This window comes from Tachyglossus aculeatus, chromosome 5 (genome assembly GCF_015852505.1).
Source record: "Tachyglossus aculeatus isolate mTacAcu1 chromosome 5, mTacAcu1.pri, whole genome shotgun sequence".
Classification (NCBI taxonomy): domain Eukaryota; kingdom Metazoa; phylum Chordata; class Mammalia; order Monotremata; family Tachyglossidae; genus Tachyglossus; species Tachyglossus aculeatus.
In genome coordinates this window covers 79,070,108-79,087,201 of record NC_052070.1, presented here as the reverse complement: position 1 = coordinate 79,087,201, position 17,094 = coordinate 79,070,108, and the positions used below count along the sequence as shown (strand labels likewise).

The 17,094-nt window shown below is 42.2% G+C and overlaps 1 protein-coding gene across 4 annotated transcripts in view; it reads left to right on the top strand.

Annotated features, from left to right (window-relative positions):
- The window catches only part of VDAC3 (voltage dependent anion channel 3), a 30,323-nt gene extending 15,300 nt beyond the window's left edge, over positions 1–15,023 (top strand). For 2 of the 4 annotated variants that reach the window (XM_038746393.1, XM_038746390.1), the window contains 7 exons: positions 1,634–1,636; positions 3,331–3,483; positions 4,950–5,002; positions 8,771–8,998; positions 10,606–10,756; positions 12,031–12,088; positions 14,484–15,023. In XM_038746393.1, coding sequence (XP_038602321.1) covers positions 1,634–1,636; positions 3,331–3,483; positions 4,950–5,002; positions 8,771–8,998; positions 10,606–10,756; positions 12,031–12,088; positions 14,484–14,575 — 738 coding nt within the window. In that variant the 3' untranslated portion in view covers positions 14,576–15,023. The remainder of the gene's footprint in view (positions 1–1,633; positions 1,637–3,330; positions 3,484–4,949; positions 5,003–8,770; positions 8,999–10,605; positions 10,757–12,030; positions 12,089–14,483) is intronic. The other 2 variants (XM_038746394.1, XM_038746391.1) reach the window with 1 other exon arrangement.
- The last annotated feature ends 2,071 nt before the right edge of the window (positions 15,024–17,094 follow it).

Sequence of the window (17,094 nt, the reverse complement as noted above, 5' to 3'; positions counted from 1 at the left end):
TCATTCCACCTGGAAAGAACTCAAGAAGATTATATTCTTTGGCGATGCTCCCTGCTAATTCCACAGGGAATCAATCAGTTCAAATTGCACTGTACTAATAGCAGTGATGCCAGTTACTGAGCTGTCTAGTTGTTAAAGGGCTGGATAATATAGCATTTATTGTATATGCCATCATCGGTGATATTTATTGAGCGCTACTATGTGCAGAGCCCTGTACTGATCGTATGGGAGAGTACAATACAAGAGGGTCGTCACATTCCCTGCCCACAACAAATATCCATAAACAGAACAGTATCTTGTTCGAAGGGATTTGGGAAAGTTTCATTTCCTAAAGGTGCCAGTCAAAAGCAGTCCCTCCCCTCCCAAAATGTACTGTGAGCCCACTGTTGGGTAGGGACTGTCTCTATATGTTGCCAACTTGTACTTCCCAAGCGCTTAGTACAGTGCTCTGCACATAGTAAGCGCTCAATAAATACGATTGATGATGATGATGATGATGATATATCATTTCAAAGCATGCTTTTTGCCTAAAGGCAGTGGGGGCAATTTTTTGGCATTCATATTCAATCATATTTACCGAGTGCTTACTGTATGCAGAGCACTGTACTAAGTGCTTGAGAGAGTATAATACAACAATAAAGACACAGTCCCCGCCCACAATGAGCCCACAGTCCAGTTCAGATATCCATATGATAATTATGCCCTTTGAACTTGATTTTTGTTTCTCAGAGCTTGCAGCTGGAGACTTTAAGCTGAAAGGCACACTAGCCATGGGAAAGGAGATGGAGCCGTTGCATAAAACACAGGCACCATATTGCTCTTTTTTCTAATTCCTTCGCCCCTGCATGATCAGTCAAATCGTGGTATTTATCGAATGCTTATTCTTTGCAGAGGCCTGTACTGAGCGCTACAATAGAGTAAGTAGCTATGATTCTTGCTCTGAGAGCTTAGAGTGTAGTGGGGCTTCTTATCTTTAGTCCAGCTGCCTCAGTACCAGCGCATAGTAAGCGCTTAATAAATGCTATAAAAAAAAAAAGTAAGGCTAGGAACACACAGGTTAGTTTTGGGGTTCGAGCACATCTTTTTAGGCTACATCCTAACCTTGCTAACGCCTTTAAGGATGCAAGCTCCCCCTGCAACACCCCAACATGTGCATCCTCAGGGGCGCAAGGATCGTGCCCCCTGAGGGGCTATCCCTAAAGGGACTCCCATCCTTGACCCACCCCTAAGAAATTCCCAGGTGGAAGGGAGTTCCCGACCCTCTGCCACTCCCCAAAGCCCCCCGTTGCAGGGAGGTGCCTGGCTCCAGAACCACACACAAAAATTATACACACAAATACACACACACACTCAGTGTGTGTAGTAGAGTTGTCCTTCAGTTCAGAGATGGAGCTGCCAGTGGTAAGACTGCATCCAGCGAGGAAGGTGTTATAAATACGTGCACTTGTTTTATCTACAAAGTCCATATCTTTTTGAAGTTCATTTTAAAAGACTGTGCAGCTCTCTTGATGATGCCATGATAGATTTTCAGAGGGAAATGTGAAATGCCTGGAACTCAGAATTTACCTTTAATCACTGAACTTTTGCAATTTTACCTTTTTTGTGCAACTGTGGTTGTGGATTATTCATCCAGCTGGTAAGAATAAAGAAAAAAGGATGTGCATGTGCTTGCTTTAGTATTCATAGCTTTTATTTGTCATGTGATACTGAATTCCGTAGAAAGTCGGCATCCTTTCCATTTTCTAGATTTCCATACTAATTATGGTATTTGCATGCTTGCTGAGTGCTGGGGAAGAAATGAGATACTCAGGCTGGATACCAAGATATCTATATTGGAATAATGTTTTTGTTATTTTTTGTAGCTAAGAATTGCTGCAATGTCTTTTTTAAGAAGGTAGTTAACATGGTTTACCCGTTTAATGTTTTAGAGAAACATTCCTGTTTGCATAACACAACCTTTAAAAAAACCCAAGTACTTTACTCAGCAAAGATCTTTCAAATATGAAAGAGCTCCGAAAGTAACTACATGTAGAAGGAAACATGAAATATGGAATATTCTTTTGTGACAAAGGTTTTCCGATCAGTTTATATTTCTGGTCGCATCTTTTTCTCTGGTAGTGCGGTTTATGAGGAGCAAAAGCCCTTAAAATGCATCTTTATTACTGAGCTAAGTAGAAAGCATGATGGCTTCCTAAATGAACTAATTGCCTGGTTTTGCTAAAATTGTAGCACTTTAAATTGTGGGTTTAACCTAACTGTGCCTTGTGATAATCTCTCAGAATTTCTGCTTGATGTTGATAAGTAGACCAGAGCCGTCCAGTTGTGTTTTTCTAGCATGACTGTCAAAGACAGGAAATGTATTCATGGTAGGATTCAAACTGTGGGAGCAAGTAAAAGCTGGCAGTTGGTCACAGAGGTTCCCAAGAAAAAGTCATAAATCCGCTCTCGACCGTTGATTTTAATGGTGATAAATGTTGTTTCCCTCTGGAAGGAGATGGATTTTTCCGTATGTTCATGGTCGTAATTCAAGAAGGAAGCCTTTTTGGGAAGAGTTTATTTTAAGGCTATGATGGAATTGTGTGTGCTAGTAGAGATATAAAAATGAGCCTTATATTATAGTGGAAATAGAAATTTGGCAAAATATTGGTAAATTAAGAGGGAATAAGAAAGAGGGGTTCATAATAACTGACTGTATTTTGGGACTGAAGGAGGAGCAGACTTTTTGAAGGTGAATCAGAACTTACTTGATGGTAACAATGGGAAAATTTCTGTTCCATGGTGAACCTCCAGAGCTAGAATATCAGGGGGATCAGAGATTTGGAGGTCTTTCCCTATGAATTCACTGAGGTTTTCAAGATCAGTCAAGATTGGTTATGGGGCATCTGCTGAGTTCAACCAAACACTTGGGAGAATACACCAGAGGGAAGAACCTGTTCTCCGATCTCAGTGAGTTTACAGTCTAATTGGGGAGGTGGACAAAAATTATACACGAACACCAGGAACAGGAAGAAGCAGTACAAATGCATTCATTTCTCCAGTTTGGTAACTCTTCTTGAAGGGTTTGAAATTCTCCCCATAGGTATATTTATATGGGGGTTCAGCTGATTGAGTGTATTGGGGGGTGAGTGAAAGGTACAGAAAAATATTAAAATATTCAATAGGTGGAGATAGAGTAGGAAATTTGGGAAATAATGGACTTTTTGTCTCATGGTAAGGTGCATGGGCTATAGTCATCTAAGACTGTGTTGTGTTTACAGCTGTTTTTGAATATTTAAGTGTAATCTGGTGTTTTAACCCTTAAATGAAAGCACTTTTTTTTCATTTTAATAGGAATTTTCAACATCTGGACACTCAAACACTGATACTGGCAAAGCATCCGGTCATTTAGAGACAAAATACAAGATCCTACCCTATGGACTTACCTTCACCCAAAAATGGAACACAGATAATACTCTGGGGACAGAAATCACCCTTGAGGATAAGGTAAGAGGAGGCTGGAGGTTGAACTGCTTCAGTGTCCTTAGCGGGCTTAGAATAGGATTAACAATTTATAATCATTACAGTATAGTAGATGTGTGCTCCTTTCTAGGTGTAGTCAAATGCACAAATGTTTGTGGCTTATAAAGGGGATGCAGAGTGAGCTGTTGCTGTGCAAATTGCTTACCACATTAACCATTCTATATTGTTATGCATATGAAACAAATTGGGTTTTAGAACTTCCAAGTCACTATGCAGAAAAATGCCCCTAGAACATGTATTTTGTCCATTTTCCATAAACTGCATTTTAAACCGTTTTTCAACGGTTTAAAACCATTTCTGAATTCATTAACCGTTCTATGTCGTGCATATGAAACAAATTGGGTTTTAGAACTTCGAAGTCACTATGCAGAAAAATGCCCCTAGAACATGTATTTTGTCCATTTTCCATAAACTGCATTGTAAACCGTTTTTCAACGGTTTAAAACCGCTTCTGAATTAAAACAGGCTGGGTTACCTAAGTTTAAGAAGCGGTGTTTAATATTTATTAACCACAGAGTGGGCAGCGTGGCTCAGTGGGTAGAGCAGGGGTTTGGGAGTCAGAAGGAGCCGAATTCTAATCCTGGCCTCACCACATGTCTGTTGTATATATAGCACTTGCATATATTTGCACAGATTGATTATCAGCTTGTTCTTCCCAAGCGCTTAGTACAGTGCTTTGCAAACAGTAAGTGCTTAATAAATACGATTGAATGAATACTAAGTTTGGCTCTGTTCAGAGCAAAAGCCCCAACACAGTGCCTTTGCTGTAGGTACTTAGATTTTTGATATTAAGGTTTTATATTAGTTATATTATGATATATGATTAATTATACAATATATAATGTAATATATTATATACAAATATGTTATATATAATTATATGTTATATATTATTATATTTATATTATATTTCTAGGCTGTGAGCCCGTTGTTGGGTAGGGACCATATCTATATGTTGCCAACTTGGACTTTCCAAGCGCTTAGTACAGTGCTCTGCACTCAGTAAGCGCTCAATAAATACGATTGAATGAATAACATTCACAGAGGCACAGAGAAGTTAAGTGACTTGCCCAAAGTCACACAGCTAACAAGTGGCTGAGCGGGATTCGAACCCATGATCTCTGGCTCCCAAGCCCACGCTCTTTCCACTAAACCACAGTGGAGCCCGATATTAGTAAAAATAGTTGTCTTCTGACACTGTAGCACTACATGGGCCTCGTTTGCAAAAGGTTTTGATAATTGTTAGTAAGTTTTTCACATTATTAATTTGTCTCTTTGCGAAGCATTTCGATTAGAAATGAATTTTGTAAAAGTTTTTTGTGCTGACCTTTGTGTTGATGTACCATTCTCTTCAAAATGAAGTTTGGGAATTTAGAGCTGGTTAAGTTAATTTTCTTAGTAATATTAACATCTCTCTCTGTCTTTTGCAGTTGGCCGAGGGGTTGAAGGTGACCCTTGACACCCTATTCGTACCAAACACAGGGTAATTGTCTTCAACACAGTATTTTGCCAAGTTCTTTTGGAAGTCTAGTGGTGTCTAATGTTTATGGGAGAGTCTCTGAGGACAGCGAACCTAGGAATTAGGGTATTGTGTTAAGGAGTAAAACAAGGAGGGAATATTCTAAAATTGAAGGAATTGGGGTTGGCATTGGGGGCGGTCAAAGATGGGGCTTAAGAATTCTGGCATGTAGTAAGCACTCAACAAGTACCATAATATTATTCGTTGTTATTATTGTTAATAGAAACCTAGGTGCAAAAATGGATAGGGGCTAACAAAACACATTTAACCATCAGGGAATTTGGGTAGAAAATGTTTAAAGCTCTATAAATCGAGCACTAAAGTTTTTCTGAAACGTAATTCTACGGATCTTTTTTTTTCCGATAGTGAATTAATTAATTAATACCACTGAGGAGTGGTATTAGAATCACAGGTGCCCACTCCACTGGGGCGATCACCTCCACGGTTTTCTGAACTGGACTCTCAGACTTTGCTCAACCTGCATCTCTGATAAGACCAGAAAGTTGGTCCGTTCAGGGCCAAAAGGACCCGAAATGGTGCCTTTTTGACCCCCTATCTCTTTGAAGCTCAGTATAAAGAGACATTATTTCTCTGTCATCGATAACAAGCGGTAGTGGCTTTCCTATTCCATCATTTAATTATTTGTAGAAGTTAATCTGCAAGGAGGTACAACGTTCTTGGATTTGGCAGAGTTTAGGATAAGCGTGTTTTTGAAGTAGTGTTTTCACGATAGTTCCTTAGGAAAATTGCATCACCCTCTGTTTCAAAGTGCAGCCTCTGATTTAGGATGTTTAAAATGGACTAATATGCACTTATGTCTTGAAACGTACACCCTGTTTCGGTTGTACCTCATCTGTAAAATGGGGGTTAAGACTGTGAGCCCCCCGCGGGACAACCTGATCACGTTGGAACCTCCCCAGTGCTTAGAACAGTGCTTTGCACATAGTAAGTGCTTAATAAATGCCATTATTATTATTATTATTATTATTATTGTTGTACGATACCAGCCCATTTTATGGCCCTGGCTCTCGGGGTGCCGACCATTCATACAAGAGTTGTGAGAGAATTGGGGAGATCATTTTAAAAGCTTCAGTTGAAGAAGAAATAGGGAGAAAAACTTAAAAAGGAACAGGCAGCCTGGCCTAATGGAGAGAGCATGGTCTTGGGAGTCAGGACTTGGGTTCTAATTCCAGCTTGCCACTTGTTTGCTGTGTGACCTTGGACAAGTCACTTAACTTCTCTGTGCCTCAATTACCTCATCAGTAAAATGGAGATTAAGACTGTGAGCCTTTATGCGGGAAAGGAACTGTGTCCCACACATCAATCAATCAATCGTATTTCTTGAGCGCTTACTGTGTGCAGAACACTGTACTAAGCGCTTGGGAAGTACAAGTTGGCAACATCAGTGCTTAGAACAGTGCTTGGCACATAGTAAGTGCTTAACAAATCCCATTATTATATCTTGTATCTACCTCAGCACTTGTGCAGTGCCTGACATAGTCAAGTGTTTAACAAATACCATCAAAAAAAAAAAATAGGAGCGAGCCAAGGGTTTACGTTACCTGATTGCTTGGGACTGTTAGTATGCCCACTTTACTGCCAGTCATCATCAATCGTATTTATTGAGCGCTTACTATGTGCAGAGCACTGTACTAAGCGCTTGGGAAGTACAAATTGGCAACATATAGAGACAGTCCCTACCCAACAGTGGGCTCACAGTCTAAATGGAGTAGAAGTTGGCCACCCGATTTTGGAAACTGTGTGTGCATATGGAAAAATTAATATAAGTATTTAACTCATCTGTAACTGATTGCATACATCTAGATACTTTTGTTAAAAATAAGTAACCCCGTGGTTCAAGAACCTCTCTCTCCACACTGTTCCTAAGAGAAAATTGATTCTAACATATGTTTTGATTTAAGGTACAGTCTTCAGGACCCAAGTCTGTCTGTCCAAAATGCCCATTTGGAAACATTAGAAAACTTGACCAATCGTTTGTGTCATGTGACCTTTCAGGTTATGAATTTTATCCTTGACCTAGTAAACATGTGGAAATAGCTTTTAAAAATCTCACCTATTCTTGCATCTCTAAAATGGGCAATAAATATGAGCAGTCTATTGAGCCTTTACGAAACACTACTATTAGGGTAAAATTCATCATAATCAGATGAGATCCAGACTCTCATCGAGACCTTTCTGAGAATGGGAAAGCAGCTTTATTGTTTGCATTTTACAAACGAAGGAACTGAGGCAGAGATGTTATATGGTAATAGAGCAGGCCACTGACAGAGCTGCTATTAGAACCGGAGTCTTAGGCATTTCTAGTTTCATGTTCCTTGTAGACTGTGAGCCTGTCTCTCTATGTTGCCAACTTGTACTTCTCAAGCGCTTAGTCCAGTGCTCTGCACACAGTAAGTGCTCAATAAATACGATCGAATGAATGAATGAATGTTCTTTACATTGGGCCTCATTACCTCCCTGCTTTTTTTTTCCGAAGCTAACTTTAATCCCAGAAAACAGGTTACCTTAAAATTGACATTTCTACAAATGCAAGTGGCACACCTATTCACTTATATTTGATCGATCTCTCTCCCTCCATCCCTCGCCTTTCTTGAGCTTTGAAGTCCCCCTAACTGTAGAATCCTTTCCTCCATACATATATCTGTCCTTTCTACTCAGAGAAGACACTACTAATGGTGCAGTTCACATACGAGTGAGTGTTTGACAGAAAGGGCCAGTGCCAGCTCTACAGTACTTGCTGCATTGTCAGCCGTGGGGCCTTGGGCAAGCCACTTAACTTCTCTGTGCCTCAGTTACCTCATCTGTAAAATGGGATTAAGACTGTGAGCCCCACGTGGGACAACCTGATCACCTTGTATCCCCCAGCGCTTAGAACAGTGCTTTGCACATAGTAAGCGCTTAATAAATGCCATTATTATTATTATTATTGTACACATACAAAAGACTGTCCTGTCGTGTTTGATGTTTGCAGCATCTGGTGCTTTTTTTGATTTTTGCTTTGTTTCACAACCTCTAAAGAGCTTCTGCTCCAACGGAGGCACTCCTTTTCTGGTTGCAGCAGGGCATGCTGCTCTTTTCGTCAGCAATGACGCCTTTCTTTCTGCTGGAGTGCAGGATTGGCTGGGGCTTTTCTTTTACTGTATGCTTAAATCATTTCCTCTGTTTTTCTTGCTTTCAGTTTCCCAATTTCAGTTTGTCCTACAGCTGTTCATTTCCTCGGGTGACCCAGCTGGTGTAATTGGGTTGTAGTGAGTATAGCTTCAGTGCAAGGCAGGAAAAAAAACCAAAATCCACTTTGCCTTTGGGCAGTAAGAGTATCAAGCTGACCAGGGAAATGAAGCAACCATTTCTTCTCTTTGCGAAAATTAAGGTGAATGTTCTTGAAACTGAATGAAGGAGCAGGACAGACGTAACCACACAGGCTTTGAAGGAAGAGTGGAAAGCCGACAGGGCCCTGTGCTATGGAAAAGAGCTTGTTTTAAAGCATCAGATTTAGGGGCTCGTCTACAATCCAGGGTAGCTTGGTTTTGGAGCTCTTTGACATGTTCATTGTTAATTATGTACTTGGAGTGCTAAGAAATCTGAAACCACTTCCCTGCTTGTACTTCTTTTGTAAGTGAAGAATTTGAGGACTGAAATAAAAGTAGAGAAGGGGAAAGGTAACGTCGCATTTGCTGTAAATCATCACAAGATCAAATGTTTCTCTTTCAGAAAGAAGAGTGGGAAGTTGAAGACTTCTTATAAGCGGGAATGCATCAATGTTGGATGTAATGTTGACATTGACCTGGCTGGACCAACTATTCACGGTTGGGCCGTGCTCGGCTACGAAGGCTGGCTTGCTGGCTACCAGATGAGTTTTGACACAGCCAAATCCAAACTGGCGCAGAATAATTTTGCCCTAGGCTACAAGGCCGCCGACTTCCAGTTGCATACTAATGTGTGAGTGTTTACATTTCGGGTGTCTGCTATCGTGTCTCATTGAGCTGTGTATCACTTGGGGAATCTAGAAAAGGTGTAACCTTGTCTGTGCATTAGAGCGGTCTGATTAAGGCACTGATTTCTGGCTTTAATTCTGTTCTGCCAAGAACTGGGGTTTGGGATAATCTATTTGGGACATGGTGCCTCTGCAGATGGTAATCACTGGTGATTAGGTGACAACAGCTGATTAATAAGATCCCGGGGTTGTCTTCCAGTTATGTGGTGAGGAGTGTCCACTCCATTTGGTTCCTTAGTTCGCTAAGACTAGTATAAATTGATTATTATGCCATTGTATACTGATGCATGTCATGTCCTGTTTTACCCTTTTGTAAAAGTGAGGCTTTCAGATTTGGAAAGCAGAAGATGGAATTCAACCTTGGAAAGACACGAGAACCACCCATCAAAACTGGAAAGTGGAAAGGGTGTATTGAATGAGCAGTTTTGGTCGGCTTTAGAGAAAGAAGTTGAGGCAAATGTTAAAAGTCTGCCGCCTAATTTGAGCCTTCATAGGTGTAGGCTAAAATGCGGAAAGTCTGAAAACTTTAGATGGGTTATATCTGATCGAAAGTAAGCATTATTTTGGTTGGTGAGCTCACAGCTATGGGATATCTGGCTTTGCTGCTAACTTCATAGCCATGGATAATCAATCAATCGTATTTATTGAGCGCTTACTGTGTGCAGAGCACTGTACTAAGCGCTTGGGAAGTACAAGTTGGCAACATATAATGAGCTGAGAAATTTTCTCAAGCTATTCCAAGGAAGCTCATAAAATTTCACCTAGGACGAGAGATAAGTTTTTAAATAAGATTAGTGACCATTTGAATGAAGTTTCTCTAAAGGGCACTGCTTATCAAGCCAGGGGTGAAAAGCCAAGGCATGGTTTAGAAGTGACGAAGCTTCCAAAGACAAGGGAAATTCCTTCCTCCCCCCCTTCCTTTGTATTTTTAGGTCACCGTTTGAGCAAAAACCAGTGTCAGTCGAATAGTGGTGCAACCTGCCAGGTGGAATTGACATGGCTAGAATACATTTAAGACTGAAATTAAAGAAGTTTTAGGGGTACTTGGTGTGAGTTGATCACTTAAATAGAAATCAAGGTAATGGAGTAGATAGTGGTAGGGGAAGTTCTCCCAGATTGTCATGAATGCAGTGTAGAACTAGGTTTACTCTTGAATTCGGATCTCTCGGTTGGAGCATAAGATATCAGAGCAAAATTTAGGATTGAGCCTTGTTTCAGAATCTCAGAATTCTTGGTAAATCTGAAAGAAACTCTTGACATCAGATTTTCAAGGTAGCCATTTGTGTCATCTGTATAATTGAACTATGTCTTGGAAATGGGAAAAGTTGGTAACGCCTACTCTGGCCTTTGCCATCTCAATTGGAGGATGAGTGGAGAGTTTTAAATATAACCGAGCCATAACCAAACCAGAGGTGGATTTTTTTTTATTCAAGAGCTGCTCAATTTTCAGAAATTTGCACAAACACAAAAAAAGTTCCTGGTTAGTATTTCTCAAGCTTAATAGCTTGAATGGATCACATTTTCATAACTTTCCTTTTCTCTCATACAACAGGAATGACGGCACTGAATTTGGTGGTTCCATCTACCAGAAAGTTAATGAAAAAGTTGAAACTTCAGTAAATCTCGCTTGGACCGCCGGCAGTAACAATACTCGCTTTGGGATTGCCGCCAAATACAAGCTGGATTCGAAAACTTCTGTATCTGTAAGAATGTTATTTAAATGGGCAGTTGCTGTCTCTGTCATACTTTTGGCTGGATGTTGTAAATGAATGGTCTCTTGTGGGTGTTCTTTGCCCTTAGTTCAATTTTGGTGAGATCTCAGTGAGTCAGAGGTAACACTACCATTGAGTGTTGTAAGCTGTTTGCTGTGAACATTGCCGTTCACATTTCAGAGTGATTTAAGTATGTTAAAGGATGAAGTAAAAACCTGATATAATGAAAAATTATCAGACAGATTCTTCCAATTATGGTTTGGGTGCAAGATCACCCTATAGTCTGTTCTTTCAGGTCCTGGGTTAGTGTATTAATTGTTACAGAGCACAGCCTTACTGACCTAGGAGCATTAATGCAGCATGAACTCTGCTGTGTCCCCTAATTTATTTCAATGTCTGCGTCCCCCATTAGATTGTAAGATCCCGTGGGCAGGGATTAACTGTTTTATATTCTCCCACATGCTTAATACAGTGCATTTTTCACAGTAAGCATGCCATTCATTGGTGGATGCACCAGGAGAAGCTGCTTATATACCCAAAGCTTCACCTTCCATTCCTCCATTGCTACCCTCCCTCTACTTCTGGATTACAACTCCCTGCCCCCTGGTTAGGATTATATACTGTCTCCTTTCTCTCACCTCCTTTCCAGCTTGCAGTGGGGAAGTTTGCATCTCTCTGGACCATGAAAGGGGCAGGGGACGTCCTGACTGGGCTGCTGCTGCACCCTTGGGTGTGGGGGAGGTCGATAGATGGTAATGGGGTAATAAATAAATCATAGGATACAAATGAATGGAGGGAAATTTAGGTGGCCGACTAGCTTTCTCTGACAGTTGCAACCAAAGTTACTGAGCGCTCACAGCGTGAGGAGCGTGAAAATAAAAGACGTTACTGCTGCCCTGAGGAATTTACCCTCAAATACAGAAGACGGTAGGTAGAAATAGGTAGCAGCTTACAGTTTAGAGAGTACTAATACCGTCCCGAGGTCCAGCTATTCGGGGCTGGTCGCTCAGCATAGAGCTGCATATGGGAAGGTAACTTCTGGCAAGGCCATGGCAGCGGTGCCCTTGCGTACGTGGGACACAACTAGACGTGCAAAGTTGTGCCCCTCATCTGGAAGTGTGGCCAGACCGTCTGGGGGGCTTTGGACCCGACAGTTCTTCACTGCCCCAGCCAGTCGCGGTTAACCATGGTCCTGCCTTCCGAAAGGGTTCATTGACAGGCCTCCTTGAAGAGAGTTTTCTAATTTCTGTCTTTCTGCGCTCTAGGCGAAAGTGAATAACGCCAGCTTGATTGGAATTGGGTACACTCAAACGCTTCGACCTGGTAAGTAAGCGACAAGGTACTAGTAATGTGGGGTTACTCCTCTCTCTTAGGGCATTGCCAAAGAAATCCTAAATGCAAGCATTCCTCCGACAGCCTGGTAGTTGGATTCTTGCCAACCGCTGTGTTATCAGAAATTGTTGTGGTCGACCTCCGTTTCAGTAGAATTAAGGGGAAAATAACCCCAAAACAACTGACAGTACCAGTTGGACATTCAAGAAGGCTGTGGGGAAAAGTGGTCTGTTTCGAGGAGTCTTCCTTATTTGACCATTTCCTTGAAGTTTATTAACACAGCACAGATAATCAATTTAACCATTCATTTATTTATTTAATGTAGTTTGCAGCTACATCAAGTTCAGCATTTACAGTTAAAGAATGAAGTGAACTTTATATGTGATGTGCTAATTAACTGGCGTGGCCTAGTGAATAGAGCATGGGCCTGGGCGGTAGAAGGAGCTAGGTTCTAGTCCCGGCTCTGCCTCTTGTCTGCTGTGTGACCTTGGGCAAGTCACTCGACTTCTCTGTGCTTCAGTGAACTCATCTGTCAACTGGGGACTAAGACTGAGCCCCTCGTTGGGCAGGGACTGTGTCCAATCTGATTAGTTGGTATCCAACTTGTACTTCCCAAGCGCTTAGTACAGTGCTCTGCACACAGCGCTCAATAAATACGATTGATTGATTGATTGCTTAGTACAGTGAGCGTGGCTCAGTGGAAAGAGCTCGGGCTTTGGAGTCAGAGGTTATGGGTTCGAATACCGGCTCCGCCACATGTCTGCTGTATGACCTTGGGCAAGTCATTTAACTTCTCTGAGCCTCAGGTACCTCATCTGTAAAATGGGGATGAAGACTGCGAGCCCCCTGTGGGACAACCTGATCACCTTGTAATCTTCCCCAGCGCTTAGAACAGTGCTTGGCACATAGTGCTTAACAAATGCCATTATTATTATTATTATTATTACAGTGTCTGGCCTATAGAAAACTCTCAAGTACCATTAAAATAAAGAAAAAAAACCCCTAATACATTGTTGCTACTTAGTCCTATGCTACTCTGTACAGAGTAAGCAGTCAGTAAAGGCCATTGATTAATTGACTTTTATAAAGTTGTTGGGGGTGGCCCAAATTGATCCTAGCTCCCCTTTAGCTCCGACGGAGATGGAGGATCACACTGTTTTCCTTCCCTCCATCAAATTGCAGGGGAACGATCTGTACAGATCGTAGCTTCCCTGCAGCTTCAGTAAGGGGTAACACACAGATTCATTCACCGAGAAGGTTTCTCATTCCAGTTTTGCTTCTGTTGGGCCCGTGTTAGGACGAAACTATTTTTTCCGACCTCCTCTCCAACTTCTGTGGGGGACCCAGAGTCAAGTCACACTGAAGCGAACCTCCCGTCTTTCAGGATCGGGTTTCTGAAAGGTGTATTATTATCAGTTGTTATCCTGGAACCCGGTGTGAGGAACACCTGTGTGATTCAGATGAAAAGGCTTTTGTAGCTGTTGTGGTAAGAATGTGACATGTCGTATTCGGTCAGGTGATAATAATAATAATGATGGCGTTTATTAAGCACTTACTATGTGCAAAGCACTGTTCTAAGCGCTGATAAATAGTCCATTTAGCCCCTTAGATGTCTGACAGGGATCCTAGAAAATCAATCAATCAATCAATCGTATTTATTGAGCGCTTACTGTGTGCAGAGCACTGTACTAAGCGCTTGGGAAGTACAAGTTGGCAACATACAGAGACAGTCCCTACCCAACAATGGGCTCACAGTCTAAAAGGGGGAGACGGAGAACAAAACCAAACATACTAACAAAATAAAATAAATAGAATAGATATGTACAAGTAAAATAGAGTAATAAATATGTACAAACATATATACAGGTGCTGTAGGGAAGGGAAGGAGGTAAGATGAGGGGGATGGAGAGGGGGACGAGGGGGAGAGGAAGGAAGGGGAAATGCTTATAGAAAATGCTTATAGGAAGTTTGGCAACCGCCCTCTCTGACTTCCATCCTCACAGTTAAGGCTTTTCCTAGTCTATACCTTCCTTCCCATTATGTCATTACAGAATCATCATCTTTTGGTTAAGTAAAATAATAATTATAAGGACTAATAATTTTTATAATGCTTATAAAAATGTTCTTTGTCCTTAATGAAGATATAGTACATTGGGGTGATCTTTGTTTGCTTAACTGAGAATTTAAGTCTCCTAGGTCTTCATTCAAACTCCATTTAAAACTGGGTTTAAGTCATCATCAGGTGGGGTTCGAAGGATATTTAACCTGCCCAGGTTTTGTTGGAATTGTCGATTCTTCTAAGTGTCGTAAGCTGTTTACAGAAAGTCTGTATGACTGCATTTTGCTTTTCAGATTCGTAATTAAGATTTTTTTTTTCCCCCCCCAGGTGTAAAGCTGACCCTCTCAGCTCTGGTTGACGGCAAGAACTTTAATGCAGGAGGTCACAAGGTTGGGTTGGGATTTGAACTGGAAGCTTAATTTAGTGGTTAGAAAAGTACCAGATCCGTTCCTGGATATTTAGGGAAACAGACCTATATGTTTTGGCCTTAAGATTATTCTGTGAAATGGCAAAGTGTGAACTTTTTATTCTTCCAAAGAGTTGTTGTTATACCCCCTTCCTCACTCTTCCCCCACTGAAATCTTGAGATTGTGAACCCGGCATTAGGGCAGATACCTGAAGGCATGCATGGAAGTTGTAATGTTGTGCCACACTTCAGTTCCTCCAGTGTTATTTTAAAACTGCTCTTCATCAACAGTGTAGCGTCATGCTCTGAAGGAAATGGTCTGTCCAGCCTTCTCGTTTGTATATTACATCCTGCAAGTCCTGCACCACTTTCCATGCCCATTTATTAAATTGTTCTCTCTGCTGAAGTGAAGGCTTCAGTATCGGATCGAAACAAAATAAATCCATCACGTTTGGAACATATCTGAGTGGCAGCGGTGGTGGTTTACGCGCAGCTCGGTGGGGTCTGGGCCGAGCGCACTGCGTTTTGATTAACTTCCCTGATCTCTCCTTTCGAAGGTTGCGTAGCGGGGCCCGGAGGCGAGGGCGTAGACGGGAAGCCAGTGCCACGAGCCAGGAGAAGAAAACAGGACTGGTTGGTTTCAGGGCCAGAGCTGGGACAAGGTGTTAAGACGACAAGAGGCAAGCAAAGAGGGGAGACAAGTCGGAGTGATTCTGGAAGAGGGAATGGGGCTGGTTATGGAAGTGGGGCCAGGAATGAGGTGGGAATCTCCTTTAACAGTGAGAGATTGCAGGGTGGGGATTCGGCTGCTGGAGTGGCTGGCCGGCGCCCTCATTTAAGGGCTTCCTTACTCAGCCATGATCGAAACCAGGCCAAAGTCAAGGAGAAAAGCAGCAGGTTGGGTTCCGGGAAGGGAGGCCGGCAGAATGCATTTACAGGGAGTATTTGTCTCCAGGAAATGGGATGATTGGATGCGGAGGAGTTTTTAAAGTGCGAGGTGGGGAGGGGGTTGTGTGGGTATGTCCGTGGAGTGGATTCTGAGGGTCCTATCGGTGAGCTAAAAGCCGCAAAGAGATGCTGTTCTATGGACCGGAAGGAAGGCTCTGCACAAAGTAAGTGCTCAATAAATGATTTACTATTTGATCATTCATTCATTTGTATTTATTGAGCGCTTACTGGGTGCAGAGCACTGTACCAAGCGCTTGGGAAGTACAAAACGGCAACAGATAGAGACAGTCCCTACCCAACAATGGGCTCACAGTCTAGAATGGGGGACGGACGGACAACAAAACAAACAGACGAGTGTCAATACCATCAGAATGAATAGAATTACAGAATTATAAGTGTTACGGTATCTAAGTGCTTATTATGCGCCAGACACTGTGCTAAACGCTAGGGTGGATCCAAGCAAACCGGTTTGGCCACCGTCCCCATCCCGCATAGGACTCGGTCTTAAGCAGCGTGGCTCAGTGGAAAGAGCACGGGTTTAGGAGTCAGAGGTCTTGGGTTCTAATCCTGGCTCCGCCGCTTGTCAGCTGTGTGACTTTGGGCAAGTCACTTAGCTTCTCTGAGCCTCAGTGACCTCATCTATCAAATGAGGATTAAGACCGTAAGCCCCCCGTGGGGCAGTCTTATCGTCTTGTAACCTCCCCAGCGCTTAGAACAGTGCTTTGCACATAGTAAGCGCCTAATGAGCACCATTATCATTATTAATCCCCACTTTCCAGATCACAGGCTTTGGAGTCAGAGGTCATGGGCTCAAATCCCAGCTCCTCCAATTGTCAGCTGTGTGACTTGGGGCAAGTCACTCAATTATTCAGTCGTATTTATTGAGCGCTTACTGTGTGCAAAGCACTGTACTAAGCTCTTGGGAGGTACAAGTTGGCAAGATATAGAGACGGTCCCTACCCAACAGCAGGCTCACAGTCTAGAATTATGTTGCCAACTTGTACTTCCCAAGCGCTTAGTACAGTGCTCTGCACACAGTAAGCGCTCATGTAGCCAACCTTAACCAATGTCATATGATCTAAATTGCCTTCCTCACAGTCAATAGGATTTACTTCAGAAAGGCTTGGCCTGTAGCTAGGTGAGCTAAAAGCAGCAAAGAGATGCTGTCCTATGGACAGGAACGAAGGCTCTGCTCAAAGTAAGTGCTCAATAAATGACTTACTGTTTGATCATGTAGCCAACCTTAACCAACGTCATATGATCTAAATTGCCTTCCTCACAGTCAAAAGGATTTACTTCAGGAAGGCTTGGCCTGTAGCTAGATGCTGTCCTATGGACAGGAAGGAAGGCTCTGCACAGAGTAAGTGCTCAATAAATGACTTACTATTTGATAATGTAGCCAACCTTAACCAACGTCATATGATCTAAATTGCCTTCCTCACAGTCAAAAGGATTTACTTCAGGAAGGCTTGGCCTGTAGCTAGATGCTGTCCTATGGACAGGAAGGAAGGCTCTGCACAGAGTAAGTGCTCAATAAATGACTTACTATTTGATAATGTAGCCAACCTTAACCAACGTCATATG